Below are 18,286 nucleotides of genomic sequence, written 5' to 3' on the forward strand. Positions count from 1 at the left end.
ATGTGGAACTTTCAAATTACCCCCCCACCATTATCGAAGCGCGTGCTCAGCAGGTTTGTGCCAGTGTTACAGATAGGCAGCATTGCGTTTATTACTGCAGGGGATCACATTTTTCCTAGACTGGGATACACAACACCTCTTCCTTGGTACTACTCTCTGAAACAGAAACGCTTTGGAGTTATCGCAACTACCTGGCTTCTTGGAAATGCATTGCAGTCGTTTCTTTAAGGCACAGGGGCTTTTGAAGTAATGTGTAATGGTGATCTTGTGTTTTCTAAGTTAAGAGAGAATAGGTTTCCAAGTGTTGGCAGCTCGTTGGGAGCAAAATATTAGCCTGCTCTAACTCTGCATTTGCTTTACAGATGACTGATATAGATGAAAATGTCGTGAATCTTATCAAGCACGTTGGTTCATTATTAATGCACATATTGAAGACATGAAAGTGAATTGTAAGGGAAGGACTGCGCACCCTTGAATGCAGTGCAAACATTGTTTGCATTACGAACCGAATTTATGAAGGTGTTCATATTGAGGCTCTGCTCTTGGATGAAAACGATTACATCAGATATTGTCAATGATGAATATTGGGTGCCAGTTTCTATTCTTGAACGCAGTGGATCAACGTCTGCTATTTCTTCTTTACTTCTATCCTTTGGTGAAATGCTGGTCTCTGCAATGGATGAAATTAGTAAATACCTTGCCTGTTGCATCTGATGTATCTTGTCCACTTAGTTTTAGAATACCATCAGGTTTTTGCTGGAGTTGGAGCCCGAGTCAGATCCAGTTTGGCATTATCTTAATATTCAGAACCGCAGAGTTCGTGGCCTCTTGGAAGGCTGCACATTTGATCATGAGGCACGAATGGATGCTCTACATTGCCATGTCCGTGAACGTGCGTTATCCTCAGGCTCAGCAAATCTTTCTCTGGCACAGGAAATTGCAAGTGTGGATCCATGCCCACGTAATGTTGAACTTGGTCAAAACATTAAAATTACTCTTGATTTTTATGTGCAGTAGCATGGAGAAGGCACGTAAACTGTTTGACAATATCAGCTTTAGAATTTTCTCTTATGGAATGCAGTGATTAAATGCCAAGTGTCAAGTGGTTTTTATAAGGATTTGATTGCCACAAGGCCGCCATTATTAGTGACACCGGGATAGAGATGTGGCAAGAGCTGGAATTATGTTAACTGGTGTCGTTAAAAGGTGAGTGCGCATTGAATAAAAACAAAAGAAGGATGGCAGTATTTTGTATTTTTCAAATGGTGAACCGTGAAGCCTAGAAAACAACAGATATTCAATTTTGTGAGGGGTTTAGAGGAAGACTGTGTTTTTTAAATCACACAGCAGTTTCGTAGCGCGCTACGAAACTGCTGTAGGTGATGATTTTAAACGCAGAGCAGCTATGTTGGTGAGATGATTGAGAAACTTGAAAGAGAGACACATGTCTATCAGTATAGCCTACAGCACATCCAAGATGTGGCAGTCCGCTCTATTTTGGTCGATTAAAGATAAAAGGCAAGCTCTTTTGGATTCGAATATGGTGAGGCAAATCAAAGACCGACAAACAGGAACAGTTTCCTATATTTCAGGGTGATGGAAAACATATTATATTAAGGGCCAACAAGCAACTGCAGACACCTGTTCAGTTCACTAAGCATCCAGATCATAAGGCATATGGTGTTATACATGGTTATTAAAGGTATTAAAGAACTTGGAGTGTGCTCTTTAAATGGTAAAGAAAAATGGAAGACAGGGACCGCGAAAATAGGGTGTTCAGGTTTGCCAATTTATGAGTCATCTGCACAGCTAGCACCCGAGGTCAGCTTGTTCAATGAATGTTCCTCCAACACATCTCAGCCTAACTAAAGGAAGACAACTGTCAAGGATCCAAGAAGAATCATGTTACGAGGAGAATGCAATTAGTGTTTTAGTTTGATTAGGATTTTATGTAATTACAGCTCAGCATGTTTGTAATTAATGAATTAGTTAAATAGCATGTAGGAGTAGTTAATAGGGCCTTCGAGCTCGCTCTAGAGAGGAAATAAGGTATTCCTATAAAGGGATCAAATTAGGATGTAATAGGGGTTGGAGATTTATGAAAACGAGAGTTTCATTTTGGCTGATGTAAAAGACTTATTACAGTAATAGAAAAACAGTTGCTGTTTCTTCTCAAGATTCTCAATAGATCATATTGTTCAAGTGTATGGTGGTTTATTCTCTTAGTGTTCTTTTTACAGTATTGTTACAGCATAATCACTCAGAATTCATGTTTAATGCTCTGACTTCCTGTATGCTTGGCAAGTTGTGGTTTATGTAAAGTATGTTTGAACATCTGATGTAAAGAGCCTTGACTTCCATGAAATGACAGTGCTTTTGTTTACTGAAATGGGTGAGACTCCATAAGCCCAATGAAGACTAATTTGATATTTGTACAACCATCTTATTTTTCATGTGTTGTTTAAAAGAGTTAGCCATCTTTTCTTGCCCTTAATGCATATCAAAAATCTGTGAGAGAGCCCTCTCTGACTAAGGAGGCTAAACCTTAGTCTAAAGTCTGGTCTGAAACAGTTTCATGAAATCTTGCTAAGTAGCAGCCCTTAGTACTGATTTTGTGATAACATTTTGGTGCGTCTGCCGAGAGCCTGAAGCTTACTCTCTCCCGTAATTTTAAGATTGAATTTCTGAAGGTAGCAGGAGTTCAAAGAAGGTTTTCGAGGCTGCAAAACTACCTTGGCGACTCCATTGTTGAAGAATTCAAAGTTCATACATTCATGGTGATTCCACTGGAGTTATGAAGGACCCAGAAGCTACCATTCTTAGTTCAAGGTATGCATGCATAGATTTCTCAGGAATTCATGGTTTCCCAAATCATTTTCCCAAGGATGCATATTTTCTAAGGAATGGTCCCAAATTCAACGGAGAAGATTTGAGTTTAACCTTGAAGCATATATCAGATTTTTGTGAATTTTTAGAGCTTCTTAGAGTTAAACATGAGGATGTTTGTATAAGGTTATTCTATGATTCACTTCAAGGGAAGTGCAAACAGTGGGTTGAATGCTTTCCTGCCAAATCCATTAAGTCATTTCAAGACCTTTGGTTCATGTTTTTGGAGGAATGGATAGATAGGTCAGAGTTGGTGGCAGACTCTCCCTCAATTGAAGGTTTCAAACAATGGAATGATGATCATAGTAAAGAAGAAATAAATGAATCTTTTTCTTTGTCATTATCCTCATATCTAAAATCTTTTGACTGCAAGGCAGAGGATAGGATGAGATTTTTGGATGAATTTGCTGAGGACCTTGAAAAAGAAATTGAAGGTTTAGAAGGACAAATTCAGGCATACAGTTTTCATGATCATGATCATTATTCTCAGAAGTTTTCTATGGCAGAATGCAGGGAGACTATGATGGTTCCTTTCTCTTTCACGATTGAAGAACTAAACATTGTGGTTGAAGATCAGTTTGTACAGCTGGAAAGTTACAAGGAAAAACAAGCTGGTCATGTATTTTGGGATCCTGTAGCTGATTACATGGAAGAGTTTTACTCTCCAGTTTTTCAGTTTTTCAAAGAAGATCAGAGACAATTTCAGTGGCAGCGGTCATCACACTATCATATTGACTCTGAACTCCGATGCAGTCAAAGAAGTCAAATGTCAGATAAAACAGAGGATTGGTTACATTGGAAATTTCATATTGATTGAACAGAAAGAAGTTGAAATGGTTAGGGTAGGTAGGTAGAGGTAAATGCAAATAAGCTCAAGGTTAACTGAGCATTTCTTTTTTCAGTAGATGTAGCTTTCTTTCTCCTACAGTCATGCTTGTCAAGCAAATTTCTGTTTGTCATAAATGGATAAGGCACTGGACCTGCGAATTCTTAGTGTACCACAAGGGCACACTATCCCAAGTGGAGCCACTGTTATCACTGAAAATGCTGTTGCCAAAATTTTTTTTAGCCTAGCTTAAAGACAGGGTGTTTTCGTAGCGCCAGAATTCTTTTACCAGCTTCGCAGCGCTACATGTTTAGGCGGTTTCGTAGCGCGCTACGAAATTGGGGATTGGCTCGAGCTTTCAGCAGAAGGTTCATATACTAAATTTTGATGATAAGGTTCCTGCCCGAATGGTGCTTACTACTATTGACACTGCAGTGTTTAGAGCCACACTAGAGCCTTTTTGGTCCATCACAAACAGTTGTTCAGTTGCAGCTCATTAAGATTAATCTTCAAAAGGAATCATGTTTAATAATTACTTCTTTTGTGGCTAAGGGCATTATGGTAAATCCTGGTGATGTTTTGCCTAATACTTCGGTGAACACTTTTTACTTCGGTCTCAAGGAAATTGACCTTACAATTCCGGTAGGTGTAGCAAAGCTGAATCAAGACATTTGCAAAATTGTTGATGACTGCTTCACAGGAGCAAGACTTCATGTTGAAAAATTGATTTTTATACAGTCATTATATTTGTCATTTGAACTTCTCAATCTTGAAAAAAATTCAGCTTTCCTTTATGGAAGGACCATCCTATTGATTCCAGTCAAAGAAAATGTTAGAGAGCGCATTTCCTGGAGTTGATGTGGAACTTTCAAATTACCCCCCCACCATTATCGAAGCGCGTGCTCAGCAGGTTTGTGCCATTGTTACAAATAGGCAGCATTGCGTTTATTACTGCAGGGGATCACATTTTTCCTAGACTGGGATACACAGCACCTCTTCCTTGGTACTACTTTCTGAAACAGAAACGCTTTGGAGTTATCGCAACTACCTGGCTTCTTGGAAATGCATTGCAGTCGTTTCTTCAAGGCACAGGGGCTTTTGAAGTAATGTGTAATGGTGATCTTGTGTTTTCTAAGTTAAGAGAGAATAGGTTTCCAAGTGTTGGCAGCTCGTTGGGAGCAAAATATTAGCCTGCTCTAACTCTGCATTTACTTTACAGATGACTGATATAGATGAAAATGTCGTGAATCTTATCAAGCACGTTGGTTCATTATTAATGCACATATTGAAGACATGAAAGTGAATTGTAAGGGAAGGACTGCGCACCCTTGAATGCAGTGCAAACATTGTTTGCATTACGAACCGAAGTTATGAAGGTGTTCATATTGAGGCTCTGCTCTTGGATGAAAACGATTACATCAGATATTGTCAATGATGAATATTGGGTGCCAGTTTCTATTCTTGAACGCAGTGGATCAGCGTCTGCTATTTCTTCTTTGCTTCTATCCTTTGGTGAAATGCTGGTCTCTGCAATGGATGAAATTAGTAAATACCTTGCCTGTTGTATCTGATGTATCTTGTCCTCTTAGTTTGAGAATACCATCAGGTTTTTGCTGGAGTTGGAGCCCGAGTCAGATCCAGTTTGGCATTATCTTAATATTCAGAACCGCAGAGTTTGTGGCCTCTTGGAAGGCTGCACATTTGATCATGAGGCACGAATGGATGCTCTACATTGCCATGTCCGTGAACGTCTGTTATCCTCAGGCTCAGCAAATCTTTCTCTGGCACAGGAAATTGCAAGTGTGGATCCATGCCCACGTAATGTTGAACTTGGTCAAAACATTAAAATTACTCTTGATTTTTATGTGCAGTAGCATGGAGAAGGCGCGTAAACTGTTTGACAATATCAGCTTTAGAATTTTCTCTTATGGAATGCAGTGATTAAATGCCAAGTGTCAAGTGGTTTTTATAAGGATTTGATTGCCACAAGGCCGCCATTATTAGTGACACCGGGATAGAGATGTGGCAAGAGCTGGAATTATGTTAACTGGTGTCGTTAAAAGGTGAGTGCGCATTGAATAAAAACAAAAGAAGGATGGCAGTATTTTGTATTTTTCAAATGGTGAACCGTGAAGCCTAGAAAACAACAGATATTCAATTTTGTGAGGGGTTTAGAGGAAGACTGTGTTTTTTAAATCACACAGCAGTTTCGTAGCGTTCTACGAAACTGCTGTAGGTGATGATTTTAAACGCAGAGCAGCTATGTTGGTGAGATGATTGAGAAACTTGAAAGAGAGACACATGTCTATCAGTATAGCCTACAGCACATCCAAGATGTGGCAGTCCGCTCTATTTTGGTCGATTAAAGATAAAAGGCAAGCTCTTTTGGATTCGAATATGGTGAGGCAAATCAAAGACCGACAAACAGGAACAGTTTCCTATATTTCAGGGTGATGGAAAACATATTATATTAAGGGCCAACAAGCAACTGCAGACACCTGTTCAGTTCACTAAGCATCCAGATCATAAGGCATATGGTGTTATACGTGGTTATTAAAGGTATTAAAGAACTTGGAGTGTGCTCTTTAAATGGTAAAGAAAAATGGAAGACAGGGACCGTGAAAATAGGGTGTTCAGGTTTGCCAATTTATGAGTCATCTGCACAGCTAGCACCCGAGGTCAGCTTGTTCAATGAATGTTCCTCCAACACATCTCAGCCTAACTAAAGGAGGACAGCTGTCAAGGATCCAAGAAGAATCATGTTACGAGGAGAATGGAATTAGTGTTTTAGTTTGATTAGGATTTTGTGTAATTACAGCTCAGCATGTTTGTAATTAATGAATTAGTTAAATAGCATGTAGGAGTAGTTAATAGGGCCTTCGAGCTCGCTCTAGAGAGGGAAGAAGGTATTCCTATAAAGGGATCAAATTAGGATGTAATAGGGGTTGGAGATTTATGAAAAACAGAGTTTTATTTTGGCTGATGTAAAAGACTTATTACAGTAATAGAAAAACAGCTGTTGTTTCTTCTCAAGATTCTCAATAGATCATATTGTTCAAATGTATGGTGGTTTATTCTCTTAGTGTTCTTTTTACAGTATTGTTACAGCATAATCACTCAGAATTCATGTTTAATGCTCTGACTTCCTGTATGCTTGGCAAGCTGTGGTTTATGTAAAGTATGTTTGAACATCTGATGTAAAGAGCCTTGACTTCCATGAAATGACAGTGCTTTTGTTTACTGAAATGGGTGAGACTCCATAAGCCCAATGAAGACTAATTTGATATTTGTCCAACCATCTTATTTTTCATGTGTTGTTTAAAAGAGTTAGCCATCTTTTCTTGCCCTTAATGCATATCAAAAATCTGTGAGAGAGCCCTCTCTGACTAAGGAGGCTAAACCTTAGTCTAAAGTCTGGTCTGAAACAGTTTCATGAAATCTTGCTAAGTAGCAGCCCTTAGTACTGATTTTGTGATAACACTATCCTTGCATAATAATAAAATCATATATGTTAGTTTAGGTGAGGTAACTCCAAGACCATAATAAATTTCTATGAACCAAGAATGCATATCTGTGAGGGTGTCATGACTATTGGTTTCAGCTTCCAAGGTTTTATGTATCTTCCTATTCCAACTTTCATGTTTCATATTTATATTTATAGATTTTTTATAATTTCACTCAATCCCTATGGATTAGGAGTCTAACATCCCCTCCACCCGCACATAATCCAAGGGAGTGTCTGTGAGCCCAAGAATCATTCTAAAATTTTCAAACTTTTCTCTTCCAAATGCTTTGGTGAAGAAGTATGCAATTTTCTCATTTATGGAATAATGTGTTAGATGAACAGTTTTCACTTCTACATGATATCTAATCAAATGATATTTTTTGTTGGTATAATCATGGAATCTAGATTATTGAACAACTTGATTGCAAAAGTATTTCCAATTATAAGAGAGGTAGAATTTACCTTTTTCGCAGGTACGAGTCTTCAAGAATTTTCCTGAGCAACACAATCTCATTTCTTGATTTTTTAGATGCACACATTCTTCCTTTATCATAGAGTTTGTTGGAATTGAATGTGTGTGAGATCTATGAGACAACTCTGAATCCAATACTCATAAGATAACCTTAAGTAGATACTCCATTTTATTTATCTACATTAAAATATGAATAATAATATCCAATCAAACTAAAGCCCTTTCCAAGTGAATATGAGTCCATAGTATTGAGTTACTTTCAAAAAAATTAGAAGTGTTTTAACAATAGACCAATGCCATAAATGAGGCTTTTGTATAAATATAGAAATATTTCCAACAACAAATGAAATATTTGCTTAATAGTCACGAGGTAGATAAGAATTCCCATAAATTTTCTATACTTGATTACATCCTCAAAATTCATTCCCTTCTTTTGATGTGTGCTTCAATTTATGTTCCATTAGAGTAAATAAAGGAGTGCACTTAAACATGCCAAACATGTTAAAAAATTCTCCAGTGTAATTCTTTTGAGAGAGGAATATATACTTTGGATGTTGGTTCACTTCAATTCCCATGTAGTAGTGAAGATGTCCCAAATCTATCATCTCAAATCCCTTCTTCAATTATTTCCTGCCATTTTCATTGCTCTTTGTTATTAATAGATGATTTACATAACCCATAAGAAATACAAGATTTTTTCCAACCTTTTTTACAAAGTCCCATCATCAATATTGAAGTGTTTGAATTTCAATTTTAGAAGATGCTCAATTAGATTTTCATACCGGGGTCATGGTGTTTTCTTTAAGTGATATAAGGATTTGATAAGTTTACAAAGTTTATATTCTTTTCCACTTACCACAAATTTTTTTCGGTTGAGCAATGAAGGCATTTTCTTTCAATTCTCTATTCAAGAGAGAAATGTTCACATCCATTTCATGAACTTTCCATCCATTCTGAATTGGAAAGGAAAGATAGTTTGGATGGTAACCCATTTTGTTGTGGGGGAAAAAGACTCTTCATAAGAAACATCTTCTTCCTATGTAAATCCTTTTTCCATGAGTCTTCCTTTGTGCTTGTCTAATGATCCATCTTATTTTTACTTGTTCTTGTAGATCCACTTGTAGACAATTGGTTTAGTTCGAAATGGAGAGTCCACCAAGTTCCATGTTCCATTCTTTATCTGAGCATCATACTCCCTCTCATTGCTTCTTTCCATTCATCATGAAAATAAGCTTATTTAAATTAAGTTGGTTCAACTTTAGTAGATAAATTAAATTCACAATTAAATGAAACATATATGTCATCTACATCATTGAATTAGAATTGTTAAGTGTGCACCCTGATTATCTTCCTGATTTAGAGGCCTTGTTTCAACCTCGTTTGGATCCCAACCCTTGATAGGGGTGTGTGGGGAGGATTCCCCCCCCCGCTACTATTACAAGGGGATATGTGGGGGGGGGGGGATAGCATGTGGGGGAGCCCCCCCGACAGCGATTCAGGGGAAGCACCACCGAAAGAAATTTTTTGAGAAAATTACGTTGTTAAATATTATAATTTCTTAGTTAATATAGACTATTCATTAAGCTTAAGATTTGATGGTAGAAGTTATGTTAATTTAGGGTTTTTTCCCCTTATAAGTAAACCCTCGATTTATGTGAGGGAATTGTATTGCAACTGTGTATTATTTTGTGTGAGAAAAATATAGGATATTGTGTGAGAACGAAGAGGAAATTACCACTGATTTATTGTAGGTTGTATCGCTTCAAATTGTTGGATATGAAATGGTGCAGGGATCATATTCTAAATGTTGTATGCCTAATGTCATTACATGTCTTATGGGACTTAATACATTACCAACATGATCAATGAGAACAAACTAAACACAAGATGTCGAGAAACATTTACAAAAATAGTCACCCTTGGAATAGCGACATTAAGATGACTCAGCCAGTAATGTCATAGATTATTAAAAAAAAAAGTATTAGAGTGTAATCCCACCCAGGGTTTTTTCTTTTCCAAAATCTTGGCAAAAAACCGTGGATCATGTAGATTTGTGGGACTCCCATCCTTTCAATAATAGTCCTCGAGAAAAGTATCACAGAAGATTTAAGAAAAAGTATGAAAATTGGTCAACCTCAAAGTTTAAATATTATACTAAGTCCCTTAAGTTAGATAGGAGGAGAATATGTTAAATTATGAAAACTAAATGAGACAAAGATAACCCTTGTACACAAAAATTTGAGTATTCAAATCATCTTGCAACTGATTAGATACTTCATCAATCCAAAGCATTTTCTTGCTATCCAACAAAGAGGCATTTCTAAAATTTCTAGGAAACCAAATTCATCGTTTTTAGAGAAGCTTCAACATTCACAATCCATGTTATCATATTTTCAAATGAAGAAAATAATATTAAAGCAATCAATGACCCAGAGTATTTTGTGCCCAAACCTAATGGTATTTGATGGCACATGGACAAATGAAGCTTAACAAGTAGGGAGTCGTCAAGATGTGGTTTCTCAAAACCATCCATTTCTAAATTTATGGTTAGAATTCATGTCGATAGCACCTTTCAGCTTTCAAGAAATCACCAAGGGTGGTGTTGAGGGCGAATTAAGGTTCCAACAACTAATTATGTGTGAGACAACAAACGGACCACGACCGTCAGATCCCACAGTGCCCAACCCACCTCTTTCTTGGCTTCATGTAAAATTTGACAAAGTTAGCCCTATGTCTGCCATTTATATTTAAGTTTTATTAACATTTTGTCGGCTTAATTAAGACCCAAAATGTATTAACGCTTATTCTATAGTCTGTAAAGAAGGCGGTGTATTATTTTGGAATGGAGGAAAACAAATATTATATATATTATAACATATATAATATTTAAATGTTTTTGTTTTATTTGTAAATCTTTTAAAAACGAAAATAGTTTTTATAGTTGTTTGAAGAAAAGGTTTTCGAAACTGATTGAGACAAACCAGGTTTGGAAAAAAATATAACTAGCATTTGCACCACATGTTGCAAAGGAAACGCCGTAAGGCAATGACATAAAAAACAATAACATAGAAAAAAGAAGTAAAAAATTTATCCAATTTTGTTTCTTTACTGGTGTTTCTTTTTTATCATATGTTATGTTTCACAGAGATTCCAACCAAGATATGTTCAAAGTGAAGGTCATGCACCACACTCCACTCTAAAGGATTTATGAAAATTCTCTTCACTAATATTCTGGAACCTTTATAAGTAAATGATTTAAATCAAACATTTCATAAGAAAGTAATCTCATGTCACCTTAATTCACAATACAATGGATAATAATTTTTGTTCATTAGAAATTGGTCTAATTTTATGAGGAAAGCTTAATAGAAAGACTTTAGTAGTAAGGGGAACCTTCATAAACTACCTCATCATTTGTTATATGATGTTGTTAATTTAGTTACTTGTTGCTTCTTATCCTTATTTCACTCGTGTAAAATGTCCAAACTATAAAAGAATGGTATTATTTGTTGTTTCGTTGGACCATTGTATTTATCTAACTCAATCATTTCCATAGCATCAACTAGGTTCCGATCATTCTCTTTCCATAGTGACTCAATGTCTTCAAATGCATTTCATAAATTTGGTTTAATAAATGTTGGTGGAAAACCAATATATTTCACTTTGTAGAAAGGAGTGTACATTGGTTGGAACAAAATTGTATTGTTGTTACCATGTGATGATGTCCGCATTCTAATTGTTGTTTGACCATGATGATATTGCCATCATAATCCTTTTTCGTGAGAATATCATTTAAGAAGTCAATGATAAGTGGCACAACTAGTTCCTCACAATTATGAAATTCCTCATTCTAATTGTTATTTGACCATGATGATATTGGCATCATAATCCTTGTTCGTGAGAATATCATTTAAGAAGTCAATGATAAGTAGCACAATTACAATTGGTTCCTCACAATTGTGAAAGTAAAGGAAAAAATCATTCACATTATGTTTGAAAACGTTATACTTAGATTCTTGATTCATGAAATTTTGTATCCTCTCCTTTTGTTGTTTTATTTTGTGTCATCTCAAAAAATGTTTCTCCAATAAACTATATTATTTATATCTTAGCAGTGGCATTTCCTTTAGGTTTTCTTGCTAGACATTAAGCACAACTAAGTTTGTAGTTTCAATTGCAAATTTCATGCCTCCATTCCATCTCTTTTATAGAAGGCAAAGATCCCTAAAAACTATAGATGAATCCTCATCATGAAAGCTAGGAGGTAGCTCATTAATCATCTATTCATCCAGGGTGTCATCTCCATGTTGTTAGTAGCTTCACTAATGATGCCTAAGCCTCATGGTAATACATTAATACTTTACATGGGAAACATGTGGGTTCTTTTGTTTAAGGGCGATGTATATTGGCCTTGAATGATACTATATTGAGCCTACATGATGGTGCAAAATTTAGTATGCTAGAAATCAATAGAGAACATTTAGAACCAATCTACCTCCTATTTGTATGTATATATAAATCCATATATGTTTGTTCCTCTCATGATCTAGGTGAGGGAAGCCAAAGAGGAAAACATGAGATCATGGCCAGGGGATTTTCATAGGAAAAACAATATCCACTATGTAAACTCTTTCTTCCTGGAATCTAGGAGAAAGTTTGGATATAGATAATTAGGGAGGTCCAATTAAAATTAGAGTTGGTCAAATTAGAGTTGGTTAAAATTGTTTGTGTTGGATGATGCAACTCATTCCCAAGACTTAGATGATAGCTAAGTTTTCCTCTTAAACCATCTTAAACTCTTTGTCAAAGAAAATAATCTAGAAACCTACACACCTACATCATAAAGTGTTCTTTCTAATAGTCACTAAACTTGTAGTGAGCAAAACTCCAGTGTATACCATTAAGGAGTCTATTCAAGACTTTACAACAATCAACTATACTGAGAGGGAGCCATCATAATGACATACCATCCCACCATCATATTTCCCATATAATGGGAATTGATGTTGATTGGAAAGATGTGGAAATTAACCCCAACATAATTTCAAATGACATAAAGCTCAAAACATATAGGTGATAACTGATACTGAGAGGGAGCCATCATAACGACATACCATCCCACCATCATATTTCCCATATAATGGGAATTGATGTTGATTGGAAAGATGTGGAAATTAACCCCCAACATAATTTCAAATGCCATAAAGCTCAAAATATATAGATGATAACTGATACGTTTATATTTCCTATATTTGTTTCACAATCATAACGAGATACCATCCTACCATCATATTTCCCATATAATGGGAATTGATGTTTATTGGAAAGATGTGGAAACTAACCCCAACATAATTTCAAATGACATAAAAGCTCAAAACATATAGGTGATAACTGATACGTTTATATTTCCTATTTTTGTTTCACTTGTATCCGTGTCAGCCATGTGTCGTCTCTCATTGTCCCTCATTTTTTTCTCCTCCCTATTTTTGTTTCACTTGTATCCATGTCAGCCATGTCTCGTCTCTCATTGTCTCATTTTTTTCTCCTTCGCATCATTTGTGTTTACTGCAGGATTTATAAAGTGCAAAAATAACATGTATCTTACTAAGAATATTCTATGTGAGTTATATCCCTACCTTATACCACCTAATAATAATTGATAATTAAATTAGCACAACCATATAAATTAATAAACATCAAAACACTTACTTTATATTACATTTTACATTGCTAAAATTAAAATAAATCATAGCAACTAACTAAATTATAGTCACTAAACTTGTAGTGAGCAAAACTCCAGTGTATACCATTAAGGAGTCTATTCAAGACTTTACAACAATCAACTATACTGAGAGTCTATTCAAGACTTTACAACAATCAACTATACTGAGAGTCTATTCAAGACTTTACAACAATCAACTATACTGAGAGGGAGCCATCATAACGACATACCATCCCACCATCATATTTCCCATATAATGGGAATTGATGTTGATTGGAAAGACGTGGAAATTAACCCCAACATAATTTCAAATGACATAAAGCTCAAAACATATAGGTGATAATTGATACTAAGAGGGAACCATCATAATGACATACCATCCCACCATCATATTTCCCATATAATGGGAATTGATGTTGATTGGAAAGATGTGGACATTAACCCCAACATAATTTCAAATGACATAAAGCTCAAAGCATATAGGCGATGACTGATACATTTATATTTCCTATTTTTGTTTCACAATCATAACGACATACCATCCCACCATCATATTTCCCATATAATGGGAATTGATGTTGATTGGAAAGATGTGGAAATTAACCCCAACATAATTTCAAATGACATAAAAGCTCAAAACATATAGGTGATAACTGATATGTTTATATTTCCTATTTTTGTTTCACTTGTATCCGTGTTAGCCATGTCTCGTCTCTCATTGTCTCTCATTTTTTTCTCCTCCCTATTTTTGTTTCACTTGTATCCGCGTCAGCGATGTCTCGTCTCTCATTGTCTCATTTTTTTTTCTCCTTCGCGTCATTTGTGTTTACTGCAGGATTTACAAAGTGCAAAAATAACATGTATCTTACTAAGAATATTCTAGAATATTCTATGTGAGTTATATCCCTACCTTCTACCACCTAATAATAATTGATAATTAGATTAGCACAACCATATAAATTAATAAACATCAAAACACTTACTTTATATTACATTTTACATTGTTAAAATTAAAATAAATCATAGCAACTAACTAAATTATAATTTTATTTTAAATTAATATTAATGATAAAAAAAATATATAAGTCGAACATATATACTTAAAAAAACATGAAACATAATTTTAAACCATAAAAATTTAGCTCCACTTTAGCATAAAGATTCTTAATTTATAAATAGATTGTCTTACAATACCATGGCTTATCAATACCGCATGCCCAAATACCATAACCTACTTGATATGACACTTGTCCATATAACATTTTTTTGTAATTAATCAATTTAATTAAAAAGATAAGAAGCGCATAACTACTTTGGAGATAAATCTCAACCATTGATTTGTGAATACTACCAATAGTTTATATATATATAGTGAATTATATATATATATATATATAGTGAATTATATATATATATATATATAAAATATGATTTTTTATAAAATTTATTTATTTATTTATAAAATTTGTACTAATTTGGGGTACTCTGAAGTAACCAGAGAAAGAAATTAACGATGGGTCCACCGCTAGATGTCGGGATTGGTTGTTAAACCTATGAAGTCAAATGCTAGAATTTTTTTATAAAGTTAAATAATACAGTAACAATAGATCTATGTCCACATTTCAGGCCTAATACCGTACACATATGCATTCCAAGTTTAAATTGTGTTCTGAGTTGGGAAACATGTGGAGTATATCGAGTGATCAGAGTAAGCGCATTTTGCAGAGACGGTTAATCTCTCTTGCCCTTGGAGAGCTGAGACCTATTTCTAGTTCTTCGTGCCAGCATTTACAAAGAGAAGATCTGGTCAGCATGGGCAGTGAGATCTCTGAGTCCGGATGGACAATGTATCTGGATCAATCTCTAGATAGTTGGGCACATGACAATGTAACCAGCCAGTTTGATACTGAGCAGCTCCAAAATAAAGAGTTTCAGTATGTAGAGAATGCTGAAGGATACCCAACTTATGATTATCCAGCTTCGAGCATTACAGGCAACGAGGAGGACTCTTCCATGGCTTTGGATGCTTCGTCTCGTCCTCAAAAGCTGCCTCTACCTCTGCATGCGGAGGATATTAAGTTTGAGTAGGACCAGCAGGCTGTTGGGTCGTATTCCTTAGTTTCTAAAAGAAAACGAGGTGCTTGTGATAAAAATGAGCATTTATAGTGCATGGCATCTGGTTCCTCCATGAATGTGAATTTCACAAGGAGAAATGTCTGAAAGGTGGGAAAAAAGGAGGATGACTATGAGCTTTCTCTATTTCTCCCGGACACAGCAAGCTCTCCTATCCACAGATAAGAGGTATATATTATGTTTTTCATATATTTGTTTGCGTCATGAAACATAAAAATAATGTTAAGATATTTTTCAAAAAGACAACATTAATTTTAGAGATAAATAGGTGGAGTAGTGGGACAGATTGTTGTCATTTTCTTTTACATAGATTGTTGTCATTTTCTTTTTATCTAGATTAGATTCTCAGAGTTATAACATATTTGCTACATGAAAGCCTCTTGTAATATTGATTATATAACCATATTAATTATATAATCAAATTACCTGCTCGACTTCTTGGTAGCAAGAGCATGAAGGTGTTTTTTCTAGTTTTTTTTTAATTCAGAGAAAATAGATAATACAGACAGATATTTGTAGTAGACAGTGATTTTAGTATATGTTGAAAATAAATCCAAATATATATGCGTATAAGATAAGAAAATAGACAATACAGACAGATATCTATAGTAGACAATGATTTTAGTATATGTTGAAAATAAATCCAAATATATATGGATATAAGATAAAAAGGGTTTAAAATAGTTCGTCAAAATGCTAGGCACTTCTTTGGCATCAGAAGAATATACATTTTGCTGGAATAATCTCAATAATGCATTTCCTCTGAAGTCATTGTACTTGTTTTTTTGGGTTAGCTCATAATCTGTTCTGGTCTCATTTAATTTAGGCCACCCACCTGATATATACATATTTTAATGTAGCAGGGTGGCTTTCTGGAAAGCGAAGTGAATATGGAACAAAAGCTGCAGCTACGACCAGTCGAAAGCCTTGATTATAGCCTGGATGATAATGAGGTGAAAAATTCCAAAATCTTGTTGAACTAAACTTAATTTTATCGTGGATTTTGGAAGATAACCGATAGGAAAGGAAAAAAGTATATATTTATTTATCAAATTTCAGAATATTTTAGAAATCCTCAATCGAAACATAACAATAAAGTTCAAATATGTGGTTTTTTATCTCATCCTATGACTTGTAAAGTTTAAATATGTGGTTTTTTATCTCATCCGGTGACTGATAACATGGTACAATGATTGTATTATTTGTCTATTAAATTTCAGAATATTTTAGAAATCCTCAATCAAAACATAACCATAAAATTCAAATATATGTGGTTTTTTAATCTCATCTTGTGACTAAGTGAGTAGCAAGGTTGTATGATACTGAAATCAGAGCTTCGATGGTAAAGGATTATATTTTTAAGCTGGTATCAGTTTATTGCATATATATATATATATATATATATATATATCACAGCCTTTCCTTTGCATTCACGATGTTATTGGACAAGCAAGGAAACTAAGTCCTCTGAATTAATATGTATTGGCGAGTACAGGAGGTTAATACGCGTTTCGATTACCCGATGGAGCCAAGGTAAGTCATTTAGATACAAATTTTTAATAAGTGTTTTTTTTATTGTTTTTATAATGGATTAGTTGGTACAAATGTGGTCATGTTATTCTTTATCTCTATATTTTATATCCAGATTATTTGGAATTTTACTATAATTTTTTTGTTTTTTTAAATGATTAAATGGTTTACACAATGAGATATTCTCTAGACGGGCCAGATTACTTCAAAATTCATTAAATGGTTTACACAATGAGATATTCTCTAGACGGGCCAGATTACTTCAAAATTCACCATTAAAACTCTTGGTCATTAATTTAAAGTTGGAATATTGTGGATAATATCTAAATGCCTAATGCATGTTTTGCTTCTCAGCCCTTCTGAACATTGTGTTTTGACTTCTTTTTTTCTCATGGCTGTGAAGATTGGTAGAGGAAAGGTCTGGTGGCGCAGCTGAATACAACTTCACGAGACAAATTATCTAGCAGGTAGTGCAATTGAATACACTGTGGTAGAAGTGGAGATTGATCAAGGTAATTGGAATTAAGTGAATTCCACGTCATATTGTGGCAGCCTCATCTCATTGTCAGTTCAAGATATGGGGAGGAGAAAAACAGTTGAAGGACGTAGTTTCAAAGAAATTCTCTGCAGATGACGTGAATTCCTACATAATCTCTCATCTCTATCCGAAATATTTGAGAAAAGGAAATGAACATGTACTTGAATTTACAGTAATGATATTCAAGATTTCGTTTCAGCAAGGTACCGATGTTCTTATTTATTTTCGAAGTATGCTTGTTTCTTTCATAACATTTGAGAAAAGGAAATGAACATGTACTTGAATTTACAGTAATGGTATTCACGATTTCGTTTCAGCAAGGTACCAATGTTCTTATTTATTTTCGAAGTAAGCTTGTTTCTTTCATAACAGAGATGAAATCCAGCGAAATCACACACTAGTGAGCATTGAGACGTACAGGTTTGGGCTTGCTGAAGTATTGAATAATTCATTATGGCATGTGAACAACTTGTCAGACAACTCGGTTAAGATATAACGTTCCATATGATGAATTGCTTTGATTAAAAATGCTGCTATATCGGATGGTTGTTTTGATCAAATAAAGATTATGTTCACTTTTACCTCTGGAGGAAGAGAAATTACTCATTTTTCTTTTAAAACGAACAATGAAAAAAAGAACACAATCGTTCTGCACATTTTCTTAAACAAGGGTG

At 35.0% G+C, this 18,286-nt stretch overlaps 1 protein-coding gene across 1 annotated transcript; it reads left to right on the top strand.

The window, feature by feature from the left end:
- Nucleotides 1-15,094: 15,094 nt before the first annotated feature.
- Nucleotides 15,095-15,695, top strand: LOC149209783 (uncharacterized). Its single transcript, XM_089398744.1, has one exon. It carries the CDS (start codon nucleotides 15,095-15,097, stop codon nucleotides 15,497-15,499), a length of 405 nt encoding a protein of 134 aa, XP_089254870.1. The 3' UTR covers nucleotides 15,500-15,695.
- Nucleotides 15,696-18,286: the final 2,591 nt, after the last annotated feature.

Source organism: Pinus tabuliformis, chromosome 1_2 (assembly GCF_031772625.1).
Source record: "Pinus tabuliformis cultivar Carrire ecotype Pingquan chromosome 1_2, CPIR1, whole genome shotgun sequence".
Lineage (NCBI taxonomy): Eukaryota > Viridiplantae > Streptophyta > Pinopsida > Pinales > Pinaceae > Pinus > Pinus tabuliformis.